The sequence below is a fragment of the Parus major genome, chromosome Z, assembly GCF_001522545.3.
Source record: "Parus major isolate Abel chromosome Z, Parus_major1.1, whole genome shotgun sequence".
Lineage (NCBI taxonomy): Eukaryota > Metazoa > Chordata > Aves > Passeriformes > Paridae > Parus > Parus major.
In genome coordinates, this window is record NC_031799.1 from 8,255,393 (window position 1) to 8,275,355 (window position 19,963).

Below are 19,963 nucleotides of genomic sequence, written 5' to 3' on the forward strand. Positions count from 1 at the left end.
CACCAGGAAGAGCTGAAGCCCCAGGTGAGCACAGCATGCTGCTCACTCCTGCAGTCTGGGGATTTCCTGCACCAGAATCAACATCAGTGGGCTTATCAGCCCTCGTGGATTTCTCTTTTCAGGAATTTGCTCAATTGCTTTTTCATCCCAGACAATTTGCTTACATCTTCCCTCCTCCACTTCACCTAAGGCCACCATTGCCACAGGTTAATCCCAAACTGCTTCAGGAAATGTGTTCAGGTGTGGTAAAGGTCACTGCATCTTCTGACATAAGATGCCCAATTACAGGAACTCAAGCAACCCTTCCCTTCTCACCTTCCTTCCCCCCACCACACAGGATTTTATTATTCCCCATCATGCCTCCCTCAGTCATCTCTTCCCCCAGACGGAAGAGAGCCAGTTTATGTAATTGTTCCATCTATGGTAACGGCTTCGTACCTTTAATTATTCCTGCCACCCCTCCCTGCACTTTCCCGGCGTGTCTTTAAAAGGGTGCGGATGTGCCAGCAATGGAGTCGGGCTGCGAAGGAGGCGCGGTTTTGGTTCAAACACCCTCTGCCCCCAGGAGGGGAGGCTGTGGTCCGCCCTGACCCCGCTCCTGCCCAGCAGGGCCGCAGCTAGCCTCTGGCCCAGAGCCCTTGTTTGTCCGCGGGCAAGCTGCACACCAAGCAGATCATTTGTGAGCACGGGGACAGCCAGCACCAGCTCCCCCACCCCGGGGCCTCCAGTGCTCCCGGCGATGAAAAGCCGGAACAAAGAGCATTTGCAAGGCTAGGGCATGGGCACGGCGCGGGACACGCAGCACGAGTACCCCCGCCACGGGGACGGGGCCACCGAACAACACACAGCAAAACAGATGGGCAACAGTAAGTGCTGGTTCAGTACCGCGATGACTCAGCCGCTCCACGGGCAGAGCGGAGAGGACTCCGACTCTCCCGGCTCACAGGGGATCCAGGGACAGGCCACGGTGGGAAACGACGAGCCCAAGTGGCTGTTCACACCCTGCCAGGGGACTCCGGAGGGTCAAAGACCCCGGCCCAGGCAGGACAGAGAGACCAATGCTGTGATCAAACTGCAAGGGATGGACAAGATGTGAACTGAAAGAGCCCTGTTCAAACACTCCATCAGTGAGGAAGCTCACAGAGGTTACAAAAGGACAAAAAACAGCTTCAGCTGTTCACACCAGTGCTCAGCTTCACCCACGAGCTGCAGCACCTGCATGACCAGATGCTCCCCCCTCAGTCTATGGACAGGTATGCAGGCAGGACGCTGTACCTGTGTTCTGCACTAATTTGACATCATCGAGAGATGAGTTTCCTTCTTAAGACAGGCAGATTTCTCAGGACAAAATCCTGGTCACTGGGTCCAGACAGCTCCTCCAGCCAGAAGCCACCTTGCTACTGGCCTAACCCAGGCTGGGATGCTGGAAAGATCACATGGCAAAAGCCCAAACACACCCCCACCTCAGAAGGAGATGAGTGACAGGGCTTTGCAGAGGGACAGTGCTGGCAGCATGTGTGGCTCAACTACCCAGTTTCCCTGCTAGCTGGCCACAGATGCTGTGGAGCTGGGATGCACTGATGTCAGAGCAGAAGCTGTTTTAAACACCAACATTGAGCCTCCCACTGGACCAGGGCTTTGGAGTCCAGTGGCTTTTCCACGATGGAAAAGCATAGGACAATGTCAGCCCTCACAGCCTCACACGTCTAAAGAGCCTCAGCCATCCTCTGTTACATAATGATCCTGGCTCCATTGCATTGGGTGTTTGATCTGGCTATGGCAGTGTTCCTGGGGAGTGGACACGCACCCATCACCCTGTCAGACACCTCAGAAAGCCCCACAGAATCACAGAACCAATTAGGTTGGGAAAGACCTTTGAGTTCATCAAGTCCAACCTATGACCACACATTATCCTGTAAAGCAGATCACAGGCCAGCTGCCACATCCAATCTCTCTTTAAACACCTCTAGGACAGTTGACATCACCACCTGGAGTGGCGGTTGCTGAGGAATGAGCAATCCATTCCAATGTTTAATCACCTTTTCTGTGAAGAAATGCTTTCTAATATCCAACCCAAACCTCCTCTGGGACAACTTGAGGCTTTGTCCTATTTTCCAGTCCCTGGCTGCCTGGGAGAAGAGACCAACCCCCATCTGGCTATAATGTGTCTGAGAGTTACAGAGGGTGACAAAGTGCCCCTGGAGCCTCCTTTTCTCCAAACAGCCACAGTTCCATCAGCCAATTCTCACAGGATTTGTTCTCTAAACCCTTTAACAACTCCATTGCCCTTCTCTGGACTCACTCCAGCACTGCAATGTCCTTTTTTAGCTCCTCAGGGATTTGCTGTCCCTCTAGCCCCGACCAGTCCCACATGGAGAAGGGCACACCTTATGCAGGCAGGGCTCTTGAGATGCCTGCACTGCTCTGCATTCCCACAGCATGGCCCTGCTGCTCCAGCACCTTCCAGACACCGTCTCTTCACACAGTTTCCACCCTGGATCCAGCCTTCCCAGCTCTGCCAGGTACTCCCAAGGACTTTGAACCGCCTTCAGCACAGATGGAGCCGAGGAAGGGTCTAGCGCATGAGTCTTATGAGGAGCAGCTGAGGGAGCTCAGGGTGTTTAGCCAGGAGGAGGCACAAGGAGGAGCATTCTCACTCTCTCCAGTGACCTGACAGGAGGATGTAGCCAGGTGGGGGTCAGTCTCTCCTCCCTGGGAACAAGTGACGAACAAGAGGACAAAGCCTCAGCCTGAGCCAGAGGTTTACGTTGGACATTAGGAAGAATTTCATCACAGAAGGAGTGACTGAGCATCGGAATAGGCTGCCCAGGGAGGTGGTGGAACGACCATTCCTGAAAGTGCTTCTAAATACACTGGACCTGGCACTCAGTGCCATGGTCTGCTTGATAGGGTGGTGTCTGGTCACAGGCTGGGCTTGAGTCCAGGGGTCTTCTACAACCTCATTTCACTCGGGGATTCTGCACCACGACCGCCCTGCCTGCGCCGGGGTCCTGGGGGGCAGCCAGGCCATGGGAGATGGGGATGGGGCACGGGTCCTGTGCAGCCCCCAGCCTCCGAAAGCGTGCTGGGTGCCCCCGGCGCTCTGAGAACCACCCACCGCCGCTGTGCCGCCCGGCTCCGGGTCACAGCCCCCGCTCCCCGAGCCCCCGGACCCGCGGGCGGCGGGCGAGGGGGCGCGCACACGAACGGCTTGAGGCGCGGCTCCTCGGTGACGTCAGGCCTTTCCAGAAGATTCCCCCCGGGGATCCCGCCGCTGCGAGCGAGCGCCCGACCAATCAGAGAGCGCCGAAAGGGCGGTGCAGGCTTGAACTGGCCAATGGAAGGCGGCGATTGGGAGGCGAGGGGGAGAGAGGCGGGTAGGTGAGCTGAGGGGACCAGCCTTCGCCCCGCCTTCCCTTCAGTAACAGCCAATCAGCGTGGCGCGGAGCGGCGATGGACAGCCCCTCGGGCCAACGGGGGCGTGGCGGGCGCGGGCGGGACTCCCCTGACGTGGCGGCCGGGGGGCGGGGGCGGGGGCGGCCCAGCGAGCGCGCGGCGCCCCGGGACAGCGGGAGCGGTGAGTGCCGGGGGGGGCCCCCCGCACCCCCACACCGACCCCCGCACCGACCCCCGCACCCCGGCCCCGGCTGTGCCACCGCGGGGTGTCACCGCGGCCGTGGGGATCAGCCCCCCGCCCTGTGGGGTGACAGGGTGTCACTGTGGGACTGCCGTGGGGTGACAAGTTGTTGCCGTGGGGCTGGGAGGAATTAGTCCCCGTGCCCCATGGAGCAAAGCGGCTCGCTATGGGGTTGGGGGGCGGTCATGTCACGCCGCCCTGGGGGTAACAGGGTGTCACTGTGGGGTGGGGCGCCACTCTCTGCGCCGTGGGGTGACGAGGTGTTGCCGTGGGGCTGGGCGGGGGTCAGTCCCCCCCACCCCGGGCGGTGGCCGGGTGCCCCTGTGGGACCGGCGGGGCTCTTACCCAGTGCCTCGGGGGGTGACAAAGTGCCACTGGGGGGTGGGGGGGCAAATGCCCCTGTCTCGGGGTTAACAAGGTGTCGCTGTGGGGTCACCCCTCCTTCCCAAGGGGTGACTGGGTGTTTCTGTGGGACCGGGGCGTCAGTTCTCTGCACCCTGCATTGACAAGTTGTTACCATGAAACTGTGGGGTGGTAGAATATCACTATGGGACTGGGGAGGGTCAGTCCCTCTGCCCCGAGGGGTGGCAGGGTGTCATTATGGGGATGAGATGGACAGTCCCTCGGCCTGAAGGGGTGACAGAGTATCACTGTGGGGCTGGAGGCTATTTGCCCCTCTGCCCATGTGGTGACAACATATCCCTATAGGGCTGGGAAGGGGTGCTTGCACGCGTGGGCTGACAGTCTGGCCTGATGTGGGGGCATAAACCTCTGCTTTATGGAGTGACAGAGTGTCCCCGGTGGCTGGCAGGATTGGCCTCTCTGCCCCAAGGGGTGTCAGGGTTTTGCTGTGGGTCTGGGACCCCTTTGCCCCTTTGTGGGTGGGGAACAGAGGGCAGCCACCCTGCCCTGTCACCATGGGGTGATGCGGAATCTCTATAGGGCTAAAGGCGGGGAAGGAAGGAGTTGGCATCTCTGGCTCCTGTGGGGTGTCAGGGTTTCTTGGTGGGGCTGTGGGTCAGGTTTAACTGGGCTGCCTTACCTGGTGATCACATGTCCCTGTGGGTCTGAAGAGTGTGTCAGGAAGGTGTTAATCCCCCCTGCCCCATAACAGAGATAGTGCAACCAAGTGGGCCACGATAGAGAAGGTAACACCCCCTGCCATGGGGCTGCAATACAGTCCTGTGCAGCTGGAGAGGGTGATGATGTTAGGGTTAATTCCTCTCTCCTGTTTCACTTTGGAGGGAATAATGTGCTCTGTTTGAGCTATGTGGTGTGGTTTGGAAGGGGTCAACACCCCTCCACCACCGCACTGCCAGTACCTGTGTATCCCAGTGGGGCTAAACTGGCTGGTGAGAAAGTTGGTAACCTCCCGCCCAGGTGACAGTAACAGGGAGCAGTATGGAAAGGGTTAACCCCTGTCCCCAGTCGAGGTGACAGTCTCCTGGGAGGGCTGACCAGGAGGAAAAGGTTAACCCACTTTTCTCTTGAGGCAGACAGTAGGTCCCAGTGGGGCTTGATCATGGCAAGGGGTCACTCCTGGACCCCTGTGGGTCTGTGCACTGGGGCACAGTGCATGAGTGAACCCCCATGTGTGTGACAGCCCCTAAAAAGGAGAGTGCCTCTGGGCTTGGGAGGGGGATAAACCTCATTAAGTTCTTAGCCCCACAGTGGGGCTGGGCAGGGGGCATGGGGTGGCGATCTGTGCAGTGAGGGGATTTAACCCCATCCCCATGCCACTGTGAGCATCCTGGTGAGTCTGGAAATAGGGTAGCCTACATGGGGCGGCAGCATGGGGGGTTTGACCCTATCTCCACACAGCTGTGAGCAGCTGAGTGTGGCTGGAAAGAGGGGAACCTACTTGGGGAGATGCTGTGAGGGGCTTGACCCCATCTCCACCCAAGAGCCAGCATCAGATAGATCTGAAAAGTGGGGGACCCTGTCGGGGGTGATGGCAAGTGCTTCTTGACACCGTCCCCATGCAGGAGGCAGCACTTCGTGGCTGTGGAGATATGGGACCCTCTCTGGAAAAATTCTGAGCGGGGGTCCTGATCCGTGCCCACGCAGGAGGCAGCCGCCGGCGGGGCTGGCAGCGGGGGCTGTGCTGGCAGAGGCAGCGAGGGGAGGGTTAACCCCGTCCCCACGCAGGTGCCGGCACCCCAGTGGGGCTGTCGGTGGGGAGGGGGAGGCGGGCGGTGCGTGTGGGGGCTCGGGGAGGGGATGATTCATTGCGGGTAGTCATGACATTGCTGCCTGGTTGCCTGCGGCTGCCATCCAGCACGGGCACGGGTGGCTGTGCCTGCCCCGGCGCGACAAGATCCCCACCAGCTCCTTGACTGAACCCGGGATACGCTACCATGCCGGCCATCCTGCTCTTCTGGAGCCGCGCCGAGAGGTATGCGCTGCCTCGGCACCCGCGCCCCGCCGAACCCACCCGGCTTGGAGCCCGGCGGGACTCCAGCCCCTGGGGACCCAGCGGGACGGGAGCTCTCGCCCGCCCGGCTGTTTCGCTTCCCGCGGGTGGGATGCAGGAGCTACCTGGTGATATCCCCAGTACGGCTGCCTAGTTTCAGTCTATAGCTTCTGGAGAGGATGCTCTCCGTGGCCTGCGAGTGACAGACGAGGGGACGCGGTGGCATTAGCTTTCTTTGGCGTGCCTGAAGGTGACTTCTGAGAAGTAGGTTTTGCGCCGTGGGCTCGGGGGACGCACCGTCCCCGTCCCGCTGCCCTGCCGCCACGGGGAGCCCCGGACACCGGGCGGGAGTGCGGCACTCAGAGCCCTTCTGCCGCCGGACCGGTGCCGGCGGACCGGTGCCGGCGTCCGGTGAGGGGGACACAGGGACCCCCATACATCCGAACGGGAAAAGCTGGGGAGGTGCACATTGGTTAACGTGACTTTTTTCCATATCCAACGCCGCCCTACTTTTCTCCCTACCCGATTCGCCTGGCGGGTGCTCAGCCCTGGGCGTCAGCAGAGTCGTTTCTGGGGACACCGGGGGGCTCCTGGCTGAGCTCCCTGCGCTCCTTGGAGGGGGCTGCGTGGGGGACGTGACGGTACCAGGCGGCTGGGTGCCTTGCGGCAGTGGAGAAGAGGAGTGCCGGAGCTGACGGATTAAGCAGAAGTGTCTTAATCTGTCGGTTTAACAAGAAAGCGTCAGGAAACCAATTAAAAGGAAAATTACGGCACGGCGAGTGACTCCACTGAACGGTCTGTCTCTCTGTGCGCGGCTGGGAAACACACAAAGGACGGCAGCTCCCCGGCGGCACCGCGTCGACCGGAGGAGCCCTTTCGGAGCCATCCTGGGAGCGAGGTCAGAGCCAACCACGGCTGCCGGGCTGGCGAAGAGCTGCCCTTTGGGTGTGCCGGAGGAGGTGGAGGGGGGGACTCGCCAGCAGAGCATCCCTTGGCGGCGGCGGCGGCATCCCCGGCACGAGCCAGCACCTTTTGCCCCGCCACCCTCCTCCCGCCCTCCAGCGCCTCCCGGCCGGGCGCACACCACCTGCCGCCGCCTGCGGACAGCCGCGATGTTTAAAATAAAACTAGAGCCTTTAAAAATGACAGCTTGGACTATGAATGTGTTCGTAAAGTTTCGGTAAGTGGGTTTCCGCCTCTCGACCTTGTGTCCTCGTTAAACCATCAGCGCCTGTCCCTGGCATCCCGCGGTGACCTTGCACCCCGAGATGGAACAAAAAAAAGCCTTGTGCCGTTGCCAGGGTGGGTTTGTTCCCTTAGATGACTGCCGAGCGGAGGGATTATGTCAAACGATCGCTATTCAGCTGGCGCACTCGCCCAGCGGTTGCTCGGGCTGATGTCATGTGTGGGGCCGGAACAAAGATTTATTCTTTATTTAATTTTTTTTTTTCTTTTGGTGTGGTTGCAAGAGGAGGATGGAGGCTGGGCTGCCTCGGCAGGGCAGGGGAATGCCTGTGGTTTTCACCAAGGCAGGGTGGCCGTGGCTTATCTGGAGGCATCTGGTTTTCAAGGGCAGTGCAGGAATGCCTTTGCCTGCCTGAAACCCCCCACCGCTCCCGAGGGGGTTAAATGGGAAGTCAGGAGAGGATGACTGAGCAGAAGGGGGAGAGGATCGGTAGCAGGGCACAGCTGATCCCAGAGAGGTGGGAGGGAAGGAGGGAGGCTCTGCGGGGACAGAGTCGTGTTTTACCACCATTGTGCATGTGAGCTGAACCTCGGGAGTGTGCCTTAACCCACCGGGTCACCCGCCAGCACCTGGTCCTCTCTCTGCCACGGTAAACTGCGGCATCGGGATGCATTTTGGTACAGAAATTCCCTTCTCCATGCCCAGCCAGATGAAGGGGTCCTCAGTCAGGTCAGAGATTCTCATTAGGCATCCCCACCCTGGCCAAAAACCTCTCAGTGGGCAAGACCAGACTTCTTGTGGGTGGTGACAGCATTTTGCCAGGACAGTATGTGTTTCCTTGGGAAGTGCTGTGGGATTTTGGCCAGGTGAGGGATTTTGGCCCAGTGGTGCTGTCAGGTTGGGCTGTGTGGGAGCAGAGCCAGACACTGTGGCCCCTGGGCAGCAACAGTTAAAGGTTTGTCAGCTCTGTGTTGCTGGAGCTAGGGTGTGATGGGGTTGTCTTTAGCACTGCTTGGCTTGCTCTCGCTGTGGGAGGGTTGGCAACATCCAGACAGGCCAAATCATTGTCTCAGGGAGCCCCTGCCCTCCACTGGAGGCTGCTGCGGGGAAGTGGGGTGTTGGAGTGACCCTTGGTGGAGGGAATGGACAGCACGGCTCTTGGTTCTCCTGCCTGTTGCTCACCCCAGGGTCTCCTGCAGTCCTCCTGCCACTTAGGGAGGATAAATGGGGAGGTGGGTATGGGCTGGGGGCAGAGCATCCCCAGAACCTGCGTGGGCTTGGTGCTGCTGGCATCTCTGCACGCAGGAGCTGGTATAGAAATGTGCTGGCATCCGGGAGCTGCCACAGGAGACGCTGTCAGATGCTCTTTATGTCCCCAGGGACCTCCTCCCACCGTTTCTGTGCTGCCTGAGCAGCTGTACAGTGTTTGCCCCCATCTCCCCTCACTGTGTCATTCAGGTGTGCCTTAGCCCCCCTCCACATCTACAGTAAAGCTTCTCCTCCATGTCTGGAGAAAAAAGAGCAGAAGTTGGTGGATTGGATGGAGGTGGCCAAATGTGGGATCAATTTCCAAGCTCCTGTAGGTGATCATTGCCCAAGGCAAGTGTTGTATGCTTGGTGTCACTGCCAGATGTTTAGAGTAACACGCAGGCATGGATCCTGGGGGAGCATAGCCACCCTTGATTGAGATTTGGTGGTTGGGGGGTTCCTTTGTGACGTCCAGTCGGAACTCATGGATAGAATAAGGATGGGGAGAAACATCTGGTAGCTTGTATGATGGGGAAGAAAAGGGTCAAGGCTCATACCCTGTGCCAAAATCCATTTGCTGGAGGGGCACAGTGGGCTGAGGCAGCTCAGGTGTGTTTGGAGCAAGGGTGGAGTGAAATGTGGACTGTAGCTGGGAGCAGGATGTGAGCAGTGGGGTGCAGGTCTTCTTGGGCAGCACCTGGGAGAAGCAGAGTCAGCACTCACTGTGAAAGGGACCAGGTCAGACCCTAAAGGTCAGGGTGTCAGGAGTTTGCTGTCAGATAACCAAAAGTTGAGCAGCAGGAAGAAACACCCATAGAGAGGTATGGGACTTGTTAGTTTTTGCCTGGTGGAGCAGCCCTGCCATCTCCCCTGGCTGCTCCCTGGGTGGCTGCAACTCCAGCAGTGACTGGGGGATGAATTACGGCCACTGGGTTTTCCATGCCTTAGTATAGGCATGGGCACGGCCTCAGCCCCCGCACGATGGAGCGAGTGAGCCCTGAGTTCCTGGCTTACTGCAAGATCCAGTTGGAGGCTCTCAGGGAGTGCAAGTCAGGCTAGAAAGTGTTGGGTTTTTTTTAAAAACAGAAAAAGAAAAAAGCCCTCCCACCATCACAAGATGTTTCTGTCTAACGGCTCTGTTCTCTCTCCGCTAAATACAAATTATGGCTCTGACAGCCGGAGGCGCTTATCTCCAGCTGAATGCCAATTGCTTTCAGGAACAAAATGTTTGAAGTTCCTTTAAGGTGAAGGCACAGCATGGTCCCTGCCACTGCTTTCAGCCTCCAAAACCTGCTGTCATCACCCTGACTTGGGTCTCAGGTCCCCAGCTGGGAGAGAACCAGGCAGGGGGGTGGACACAGGCCGGCAGCTACATTTGGACATAGCTCAGCCCTCCTGACTCAGCCGGGGGGGGACATGGTCCTGGCCTGACGTTAGCAGTGGCGTGGCCCCTATAATAGCTCCGTGCCCTGACTTGAGCTCTCTCTCCCTCTTAGCCTCAGAGATGAGTCTGTCCATCCCAGCCGTAGGGCTCAGCAGGATAAAAACAGAGCTGGGATACATTCTGACACCGGGGCTCTGACCTCTGTTGGGAAGCGTGGACTTGAGCTGGCTCTGGTGCTGCTGGCCTGTGGGACACAGGGAGCATCGGCTCCGCGATAAGTGTGTGCCAGTCCCATCCCCGACTGCCCCTGTGTGATACTCACCTTACAAAGAGCTGTCTTTCTCTTTTCAGGAATAAGTACTCGGCTCCCGGCAGCGTCGCCGTCATGGGGAAGGACTATTACAAGATTTTGGGCATCCAGAGCGGCGCCAATGAAGATGAAATCAAGAAAGCCTATCGGAAAATGGCCCTGAAATATCACCCCGATAAGAATAAAGACCCCAATGCTGAGGAGAAGTTCAAGGAGATTGCGGAGGCTTATGACGTCTTGAGTGACCCCAAGAAACGAGCCGTGTATGACCAGTATGGGGAGGAAGGTAAGGGGATAAGCTCTGCCCACTGAGAGGCACAGATGTGGGGTCCAAATCAGTTTTAGAGGTGAGGGAGGGTTTTCACACAGAGGTGTTTCATTGTTTCGTGCCGACTCCTGGAATGGGACTGGTTGCCAAAGAATCAGAGAAAGTGAAGGCTCCACGGGTGTCAGAAATTACCTCCTATCCTGTTCCTCCCCAAGTTGCTTCACTTTTCCAGCAATTTGTCACCTTGCTTCCTGGGGTGGCTGGGCTCCCCCTCCCCTCTGCTCCAAAACTGTGGGTGCCAGCTGAGGAATGGAAGGAGTTCATCTCCTGGGTTGTACCTGGGGTAATCCATTAGCAACTCTTTAAATGACCTAAATAACACAGCAGAGACGTACTGCTTCTGCCCACATTTCCCCTGCAGTTGGGCACTGGTCCCACTGTCCTCCCTGGTACAGGCTGACCTACGGGATTCAAAGCTTTTCCCAATTTAAGTAATAGGCCCTTGTTTTGAAACCAAGCGGCTGCTGTTGTCTGGTGGTTGGCATGGAGGAGGAGGAGGAGGAGGAGAGCCACTCCAACACAGGCAGCCTTATTAGTCGATGATGGAAGAGTGCAACCCCATTCGAGGAGAGTGCCGAATAGCATCTGCATTAATCAGCCCAGAACTTGGGTGCTTAAAAGAGCAGGAGGTCTGGCAGGAGCAGGCTGCTGGGTGAAAGAGGCAGCTCCTCTCTTGGGCAGGTGCATCCCCTCACAAGCCTCCGGCAGGATTAAGCAGCAGTGGGTTAATTGTTGACCCTTTAGTTATGTCAGGGCTGTGATGGATGCACCAGGCACAGTGATTTGCTGCCCTGTAAAATGAGAAGAGACTCTCTCAAGTGAGAAACCAGCTTTTCCCAGGAGGCCTCAATGAAATCAGACCCCGCTCAGGCTGGCGTCATGGGATTAAAGGTGAAACCTCCTGGCTGTACAGTCTATTAGGAATGGGGCTCACTGGGGATTTGGCAAAATCCCTGTCTCCTGCAGGCATCTAAAATAAGAGTGAGTTAAAGAAGAGGGTAAGAGCTCCCTCGCTGCCCCATCTAGTTAAAGACCATCTTCCCCCATGTCCCATCAGTGTTGAACCTCTCATGTTCCATGACCTTCCCCTCACCTTTTGTTTCCCATTTTTTTGGGCAATGAAGATCAGCATTTTGAGAAGCTTCAGGGTCCCACATGCTGTGTAGGCAAGGTGAAGCAGGAAAGCCCTTTCAACCCACCCCGAATACTGACTTCAACACTCAGAAGAGACCCCCAAACTTGTCCTGCTGTGGAAGGGGCGTGGGGGGTTGGGACAAAGGACAGCCTGTCAGAAATAGTCCTTAACTGTCACTGGTGTGCCCTGAAAATAATCCCTGAGCTAGGCTTGGCTTAACCCTTCCCAACCCTCCTGGTCAAAAATAGCCTTGCAGAGTATGTGTGACCTCTTTGGGGGGGCACTTGTCATGTGCCTTGACTCCTTGGGACTTGGGATGAGTTGCAGTGACATCAGGCTCAGCCTGGAACCTGGTAGGTGAGTTTCCCATGGGAAAGGTTTCCAAATGATCCAGACCTGGAGCTTACCTGGCATTTTATGCAGCCAATGTGCAGGTAGCTGCATGCCAACCTCTCACCTACACCTGCCCATAGAATCACTGAGGGTGGAGAAGATCACTAAGATGAAGCACTGCCATGTTCATCACTAACCCATGTCTCTAAGTGCCACTTCCATGTACCTTTTGAACACTTCCAGGAGTGGTGACTCTATCACTTCCCTAGGCAGCCTGTTCCAATGCCAGACCAACATTTCTGTGAAGAATTTTTTCCTAATATCCAGTCTCAGAGACAAGGCTATTGGGACAGGAAGGAGCCTGCTCGTGGGGAAAAATGGAGATGGGCTGATCAGGGTATGTTTTAAATTAAAATTAGGTGAACTGGGAGAGGAGAATCAAAAAGGTGCTTCAGTAAGGATAGAGGGAGCAAAACCTGAATGGATTCTGAGCTTGCAGGGTGTAGGGGTAGGATTGTGTGTCATGGGTAGAGATGGTACCTTCATGGTGGTTGGGCTGGAGGTGTGATCTGCACACTCAGGAGAGGGTGGAAGGACTGCCTGGAGTTGGCATTCTCCCACCTGGGCAGTGCAGTCTTTGCAGAGCATTCCCCCGCAGGGAGTATTCATGTCTCCTCTTCCCCCTTCTCTTCCAGGTCTCAAAACTGGAGGTGGCTCTTCAGGTGGCTCAGGGAACACCTTCCACTACACTTTCCATGGAGACCCCCATGCCACCTTTGCTTCCTTCTTTGGAGGCTCCAACCCTTTTGACATCTTCTTCGCCAGCAGTCGCTCCCGGATGTTCAATGGCTTTGACCAGGAAGACATGGATATGGATGATGACGATGACCCTTTCAGTGCCTTCGGCCGGTTTGGCTTCAATGGCATTAATGGGGTTCACCGGCGGCACCAGGAGTCCCTGCACACACGGAGGAAGGTCCAAGACCCACCTGTCATCCATGAGCTCAAGGTGTCCCTGGAAGAGATCTACCACGGATCCACCAAGAGGATGAAGATCACTCGCAGAAGGCTCAACGCTGATGGCCGGACCATGCGGACTGAGGACAAGATCCTAAACATTGTCATCAAACGGGGTTGGAAGGAGGGAACCAAAATCACATTCCCCAAAGAAGGGGATGCCACTCCAGACAACATCCCTGCAGACATTGTCTTCATCCTCAAGGACAAGCCTCACTCGCACTTCAAGAGGGACGGGACGAACGTGATCTACACGGCAAACATCAGTCTTAAAGAGGTGGGTACGGGTGGCAAATCCCATGGGATGTGAGGTGACACTGGTTCATGGCATTTGTGGCCAATATAAGAGTCAGTCCTTCTGCTCTAGATAAGAAAGACCAGGTAGGTCACAAGAAAGGGCTGCAGAAGCCAGCTTGGCTTGGACTTCGGAGGTGCTTGACTTCCATGCCAGGTGTGGGACACTGACACTGCGTTCTCTGCTGAACACACCTCACTTCTTGAGACAATTCAGGTGGTATTTATCCATTTTCTCCCTTCTCCATATGTTTTGTTTTCCTATTTTAGCATAGGGTATTCACATGTGGCCACATCCTCTGTGGGAGCAAAGGAAACCCAGCTTGGGTGGCATCAGTCTGATTCCTGTTTTTCTTGTAACTGAGCCCGCTGTGGCTTAGTTACTGCATGGAGTTGCACCAGGTGCCTCTTCCCATGGGCAGAGAACAGGATCACATGGAGAAAAGTGATCCCTTGTTCTCACTGAGCGGTGCTCTAGCTGTTTTCCTTACTTCTGGCTTTCCTAGATAAGCAACCAAACAAATTAAATACCCAGGCAATGAGTAAAACTCAACAATTCCAGGCTGCCAGTCCTGGAGGTCATGGCAAGTCTAAATGGATGCATCAGATCATCCAGCAGTCTGCGCAAAGGTGGGAGAGGAAAGAGATTATCTCAGTACAAGATGTGCTGTTCGCCACTGCTGCTGTAAAACTACCTTTTAATAAATCCCAGCTGGCAGCTGCATTTAACGTTGACATTTTTGGCAGCTGCCATTTGCTGTTCCTTTCAGACGGTAGACACTGTCTGTCTTCTTAATGAGCTGATTTTTTTTTTTCCTTCCTGAAGGCAGATTTATGTTCTCAAATGCACTTAATAGGAATAAGCTCAATGGGCAAGACCTGAGGTAGGAAAACATGATCTTGTGAAATGTGCCAGGAAGTCAGGAGAGCTCTGTGATGGCTCTGCCTCCCAGCTCGGGCTGTGACGGGGTGTACTGGGGGCAAAAAGCATGCGGGCCAGGCAGAGCGGGGCACTCCTGAAGCAGACTCAGCTCCACTTAACTTGCAGACTCAGGAGTGGAGTTTCCCTCACAGTGCAGGGTACAGAGGTTTATTCCTGCAGTAGCTGGTTCTCCTAGCTGATCCAGAAATACTCAGGAGAGACTGCCTTATTTATGGAGCTGTGCATGCCGTATCTCAGCTATTTCCTTCTGTTCATTCCTCTTATCTGTGAAGTTAACCCTGACCTGGCTGTGCTGATGCCCAGACCATGTTAGCCCAAGTTTGTGCACTGGTCAGGCTTGAGGGATTCTTGCCTGGAGTTGACTTTTGCACAGAACTGGAGAAACAGTCTCCAGCTCCACATACTATTGCACCAGAAGTGTTGGACACCTGTGAGCTCTGTGAGCAAGGCTTCCATGCTGCCAGTGGGCTTGCACAATGCTGACACAGAGCGGAAAATTGATGGTCCAGGCAAATCCCTCATCTCTTTCAGATGGAATATCTGGTCTCTGACCTCCCCCAGCACAAACCCAACATGCTGGGCATCCTCATGGGGATGCTGGTCTGGCTGTCATCCCCAGCCTGCTGCTTGCCAGGGCAGTGTGATACTCTGATGCATTTGTCTTCCAAGAAAAGAAGTTCGTAAGTGCTCTGGAGCATGAGCAGATGCTGGGAGCTCTCCAGTTCTGTATGCTACCACCTTAGTATGTGACAGAGCACAACTTCTCCATCTCCTCAGCCTCTGGCTGTAGCCTTGGGTTTCTCCTTGCACCTTCTGCCTTGCAAGGCTGCCTTTTCTAGCCTGAGCTTTAGTCTCTGCCACTGTCATGGGAGAACATAGTACCATCAGGAAAGCTGGCAGGTGATGGTTGCTGGAGGACCCTCCCTGCCCTTGAGTCCCAGCCCTGCTGGGTGCCTGGCCAGGGCAGTGCAGACTTTTTGCCACGTCTACTGCAGAATCACATATGTAGGAGTGCTTTTCCAGGGATTCGTTCTCTTCCTTCCTAAAATCAGAGGCGTGTGCCACAGCAGGGAGCTGCAGGAGGGAGGAGACTCACAACTCCACCAGCAGCCGCCTCTGCCGGGAGGCAGCGCTGCCAGCAGGGCGTCGTGCCCTCCTGGCTGCTGCCTAATGCCTGCCCTCAGCACCATCCCGCTTTGCATCCTTTACCTGGTGTCACCTTCCTCGAAGCATCCACGCCTCGGCTCATCCCGGCTGGGACGCGGCCGATGGTGACGCCCTCCCCGGCGGCTTTGCTGCGAGCGGAGGAGGACCCACTGGTGACCTAGATAAAGCTCTGCTCGCACAGCAGAGCGCTCAAACCCAGGGTGATTTCATCCCCAGGGATAAACCAAGCCTCTTTCTAGGATGCGGGGTAGCTCCCGCGGTTACTGGTGTTACTTCAGCAACCGTTTTCCCAAATGCCAGCAAAGTTGAGCAAGAAGAATGAAAAACAGGGACATACGGCGGAGGAGCGATCGCCTTGGATTCTTGCGTCTTGGCTCTGGGAAGGAAACATTAAGATCCTGTCTGCCTTCGCTGTTACCGCCCGCTTCTGCTCACATCTCTGCCTGCTTTCCCCATCCACGTGTTCCCGCAGGGAGTTCTTGTTCTCCTTTCTGTTTTGTGGCTGGAGGTGTCCTTTCTTGGCACACGTGGGCACATGCAGCCATGGCACACTGCACTGGGCACCAGCGAGCAGGAGGGCTTTGGCATCCTTGCCTGAATGCACAGCATGAACTCCTTGATGTGGGGAGATTGTCCTGTTTTCCTCCCAACCTGCTGGAGATCAGCCAAGCACCTGGTGCTCGCACAAAGCATCCTCCTGCAGACTGAAGACTTCGTCCCTGGAGTACACCCTCTCCAGGAGGAGGCTGGTGCAGATAAGCCAGGCAAAGGAGACGGGACCTTCTCCCCTAGTCTCCACTCAAGAGATCCCAAACCAGCTCTGATACAGATCCATCCCACTGCAAACCCTCTGGTTCAAAGCCTTGATTCCACTGTAGAAGCCCCATCCATCATCTCAGAGCCAGCAGGGGATGTTTCTCCTGTGCCTGTTGCTGCTCTGCCTTTGGAGGCTTTTCCTGGGGAGAAAACCCCAAAAACAGCAATTGCATCTTTCTCCACCCCCCCTTGCAGGGTGTTTTTGGGGGGCTGGGACCCCTAGGACCCAGTTCAGAGGGGCAAATCTGTGCCAGCCCCCACATGGAAGCTTGAGGCTATAGCTCAGCAGCCCCCCAGCCCCCACCCCCTTCCAGAAGCATCGTTCCGCAGTCCTCTCTCTCAGCCCTTCTGAAAGCCTGGAGACGATCCTGCCCACATGTACGACAGAGCTGTCTGAGTTATTTAAGGACACAAGGATTTTCTTGCTGCATTCCCGCGTCACGTGGCTCGCCAATGCAGGCCGGTGTGCGGCTGCTGCCGGGGGCTGGGGTACAGCAGGGTGGCACCCCCACCCTGGCTCCTGGCTGTGCAATGGGATGGGAGATGGGAACCAGCCCCTGCAGCACCCCAGCTCCCGGGGAAGCTCAATGCCGCAGCCACGCCATTGTCCCATGCTGGCGCAGCCTTGTGGGGGCTGTCAGTGACGGGGATGGGACATGGGACATGGGCTGTGCTATAGATAACCCCAGCACCGGGCAGAGCTGCCGTGCTCTGGAGGGTGACAGCTGATGGGCTGTGGCAACATCCCATGATCTCAGCTGGATTTTCGGCTGCCTGAGGCTGGGCGATGAGGCTGGAAAGGGGCTAAATTTAGCCTGTGCTGTTGCTGTGGGTGGCTGGGTGCTTGCTGGTGGTGCCTTCTGGGCAGCCCAGGAGGTAGGGAGGGGACTCCTTCCCCCTCATGAGAGCTGGGGCACCCTCTCCTGAGGTGCTTCTCTCCTGCACACCTCCTGCAGCCCAGTTCATGGTGGTTGGACCAGGCTGGTGCCAGCAGAGAACTGTGCTTGCATGGTGAGCATCACCCAATGCTCTTGGGCAGCATCCAGAGGGAGCTGGGCGGTTCAGTCAGGGGAGCAGCCAGTGGGGGGGCAGGGTGTGGCTGTCGGGATACTTTGGGGCATCAACCCCATCTGATGGCCTGTTCCCTCTTGCTCCCTCAGGCCTTGTGCGGCTGCACCGTGAACATTCCCACCATTGATGGACGGGTGATCCCGCTTCCCTGCAACGACATCATCAAGCCAGGGACAGTGAAGAGACTACGTGGGGAGGGGCTGCCCTTCCCCAAGGCCCCCAGCCAGCGAGGAGACTTGATCGTGGAGTTCAAAATCCGCTTCCCGGACAGAATAGCTCCCCAGACAAGACAGATCCTCAAGCAGCACCTCCCATGCTCCTAGAGCCCAGGGACTCTCCTCCAAAGCAGCAATACTCCAAATGCATGTGCCACAGCACCTGGTCTGCACAGAGCCAAGGTGTCACAGCACTTTTAAATGCAAAAAAAACAAAAAACAACCCACCCCTCACACTACTTCTCCCCAAAAAAACCCATCCGACCCATCCCCATCCAACCTTCTTGGCTGGTTTTTTACTCCACCAATGGGGAGACTCCTGTCTGCCACAGCTCTCCCAGCTGCCAAACCTTTTCTTTCTCCCCAGAGGTCCATTTTTTTTGCCTCGCAGGAGCGAGAGCCATGGGCCCTTTGCCCAGGGAGGTGCGTCGTGTTGTGGGTTTTTTATGTCACCTGCTTTTCAGGCCACTCTTCCCACAAGAAACTGGACTTGTCGGGGTCCAGCGCTGTGTAAATAGGACTCCACAGGATCTGGCATCCCCGCTGCTGGTTTTTCTCTTCCCCTCTTTGATACTTGCTGCTGTTTGGGGTCCCGGCTGTACCGTGGTGCCGATCACTCCTGCCTGCGGTGGCCTCCCCAGTAGCCAGACAATTTCTCACCTGGGGCCACGGTACCAAGTCCAACCGTGGTCCACTCTCCTGTGCCAAGCCTACACCAAGCCTCGGCTGTGCCAAACAACGGAGCACATGGGGATGGTCCATCCAGCCTCCTGCCCCTGCCCAGGGATGTCCCCAGTGCCCGTGGGCAGCACTTAAACCTGCACCTGCTGCGCACACAGGGCCCCAGCCAGCAGGAGGAGGGGGGAAAGCCCAGGGTGGAGCTTTCTTTTTTCAGATGTGTTGAGTTTGCATTGCTGCTTTTATTTTTTAAATACATATATATATAGAGCTCATTAGATAAACTTCGTAAGGGTTTTTCTCTGCCTGTATTGGGGATACTGGCCTGACGCACCCAGGCTTTTTTTGAAAGGGGGATGATTCAGCCACACGAACAGCAAACCCCCGGAGTGGGGTTGTGTGTGCGTGTAGCACTAATCTGGGTGCAAAAGCAGAGCCAAGCGTGAGCAGAGCTGTGGGTTTCACTAGTGTTTCAGGTCAAATTAGGGATTCTAATAAGAAGAGAGAGGCGTGTGTATATATTTTTCTACAGGGACAATTAATTCAGGAGGTGTTTCTGGACATCAGGGCGGAGCTGGGAGGTGCATGAGGCAGTCTGTTTAGTGGCTCTGTTTTCAAATACTGTATTTTTTTAAAATCTTTGGATTTCCATCAGGAGAATTTTTATATTTCTTACCTTTCTCAGCCCACTCTGCCTCATGCCATTTTTTTTCCCAGGAAAGGGCTGTTATGGAGCGGGAGGCGCATTCGACCTGGCTTTGTACAGCTCCTCTTTCACCACAGCACTGCCAAGAAAACCCCTGCCAAAATAGTCCCCCCTGCCCCAGGAATCTTTTTTTTTTTTTTAATTCCTTAAAAAAAAAAAGTTACTGACTTGAAGCAGGGGGTCCCTTGGGGTGGGGGGGCTGTGTGTGGGGTGTCCATGGGGCTGGGGGCAGAGCTGTACAGCGTTACCCTGTGGGGCAAGGAGACCTGTGAGACGCTGCTGAATCAATCACCCGCTTTGGCCAGCGAGGGGAGGCCACTGTTCCCTCCACTGGTCCCTGTGGAGTTCAGTGTGGAGAAATGTGGTGGACGCCGTGAGCGAGAAGACAGGCCAGCACGCAGATGCAAGCTGATTTGTTTTTCTCGGTTTCAATGAGACCTGAATGTTTTATAGTGGGTTTTTTTTTTTTTTTTTTTTTTTTTTTTTTTTTTTTTTTTTGTAATGTCAGTATTGAGAGAAATAAAGAAGTATTTTGAAAAATACACTTTCTTGGGGTGTTTTGTGATGGGAGGGTCGTTGCCATCACCACCCTGGCTAGGCACCCTTGGGGTTGGCAGGGAGAGGAAGGAAAAATGTATTTCTTCTGGTACTTGGTGCACAGCACCTTTGGGCCTGAGGAAGAGGAAGGGAATGAATAGATGACCTGGTTGGTCACAGAATGACTGCTCCTCTCATGCATGGCCTCAGTTGTACTGACCACATTGCCAAGGACTGGGAGCAGTGCTGATGAGGGCCTCTCGGATATGGCTAACACGGTCAGTGAAGGGCTGCAGGGGGAGGGTGGGGAGAGCAGTGCCCATCTCTTCTCAGGAGGACCCTGGGGCAGTGTGAGAGTCAGAGGCATTACTGGCACCCATGGGAAGTCCTGTTGATGCCAGGCAATGTTTGCACAGTGCTCCCACCAGGAGCAGTGCACAGGGACAGGAGACGAGAGTGAAACCCATGGGCCTTGTGCCCATCTCTCGAGTCCAGTGTGTGGCTCAAGAGGGTTTGGTTTTGGGTGAGAATAGTCAATAAATTAA

The 19,963-nt window shown here is 55.9% G+C and overlaps 1 protein-coding gene across 4 annotated transcripts; it reads left to right on the forward strand.

Moving 5' to 3' along the window:
* Positions 1-3,533: 3,533 nt before the first annotated feature.
* Positions 3,534-19,333, forward strand: DNAJB5 (DnaJ heat shock protein family (Hsp40) member B5). Of its 4 annotated transcripts, none has more exons than XM_015615380.1 (4): positions 3,534-3,577; positions 10,220-10,464; positions 12,670-13,268; positions 17,372-17,720. In XM_015615380.1, exons 2-4 carry the CDS (start codon positions 10,254-10,256, stop codon positions 17,603-17,605), a joined length of 1,044 nt encoding a protein of 347 aa, XP_015470866.1. In that variant the 5' UTR covers positions 3,534-3,577; positions 10,220-10,253; the 3' UTR covers positions 17,606-17,720. The 4 variants fall into 4 exon arrangements, with proteins under 4 accessions (XP_015470866.1, XP_015470863.1, XP_015470864.1 ...); XM_015615377.3 differs by lacking the exon at positions 3,534-3,577 and adding an exon at positions 5,849-7,230 and having other exon boundaries at positions 17,372-19,333; XM_015615378.3 differs by lacking the exon at positions 3,534-3,577 and adding an exon at positions 5,850-6,032.
* The last annotated feature ends 630 nt before the right edge of the window (positions 19,334-19,963 follow it).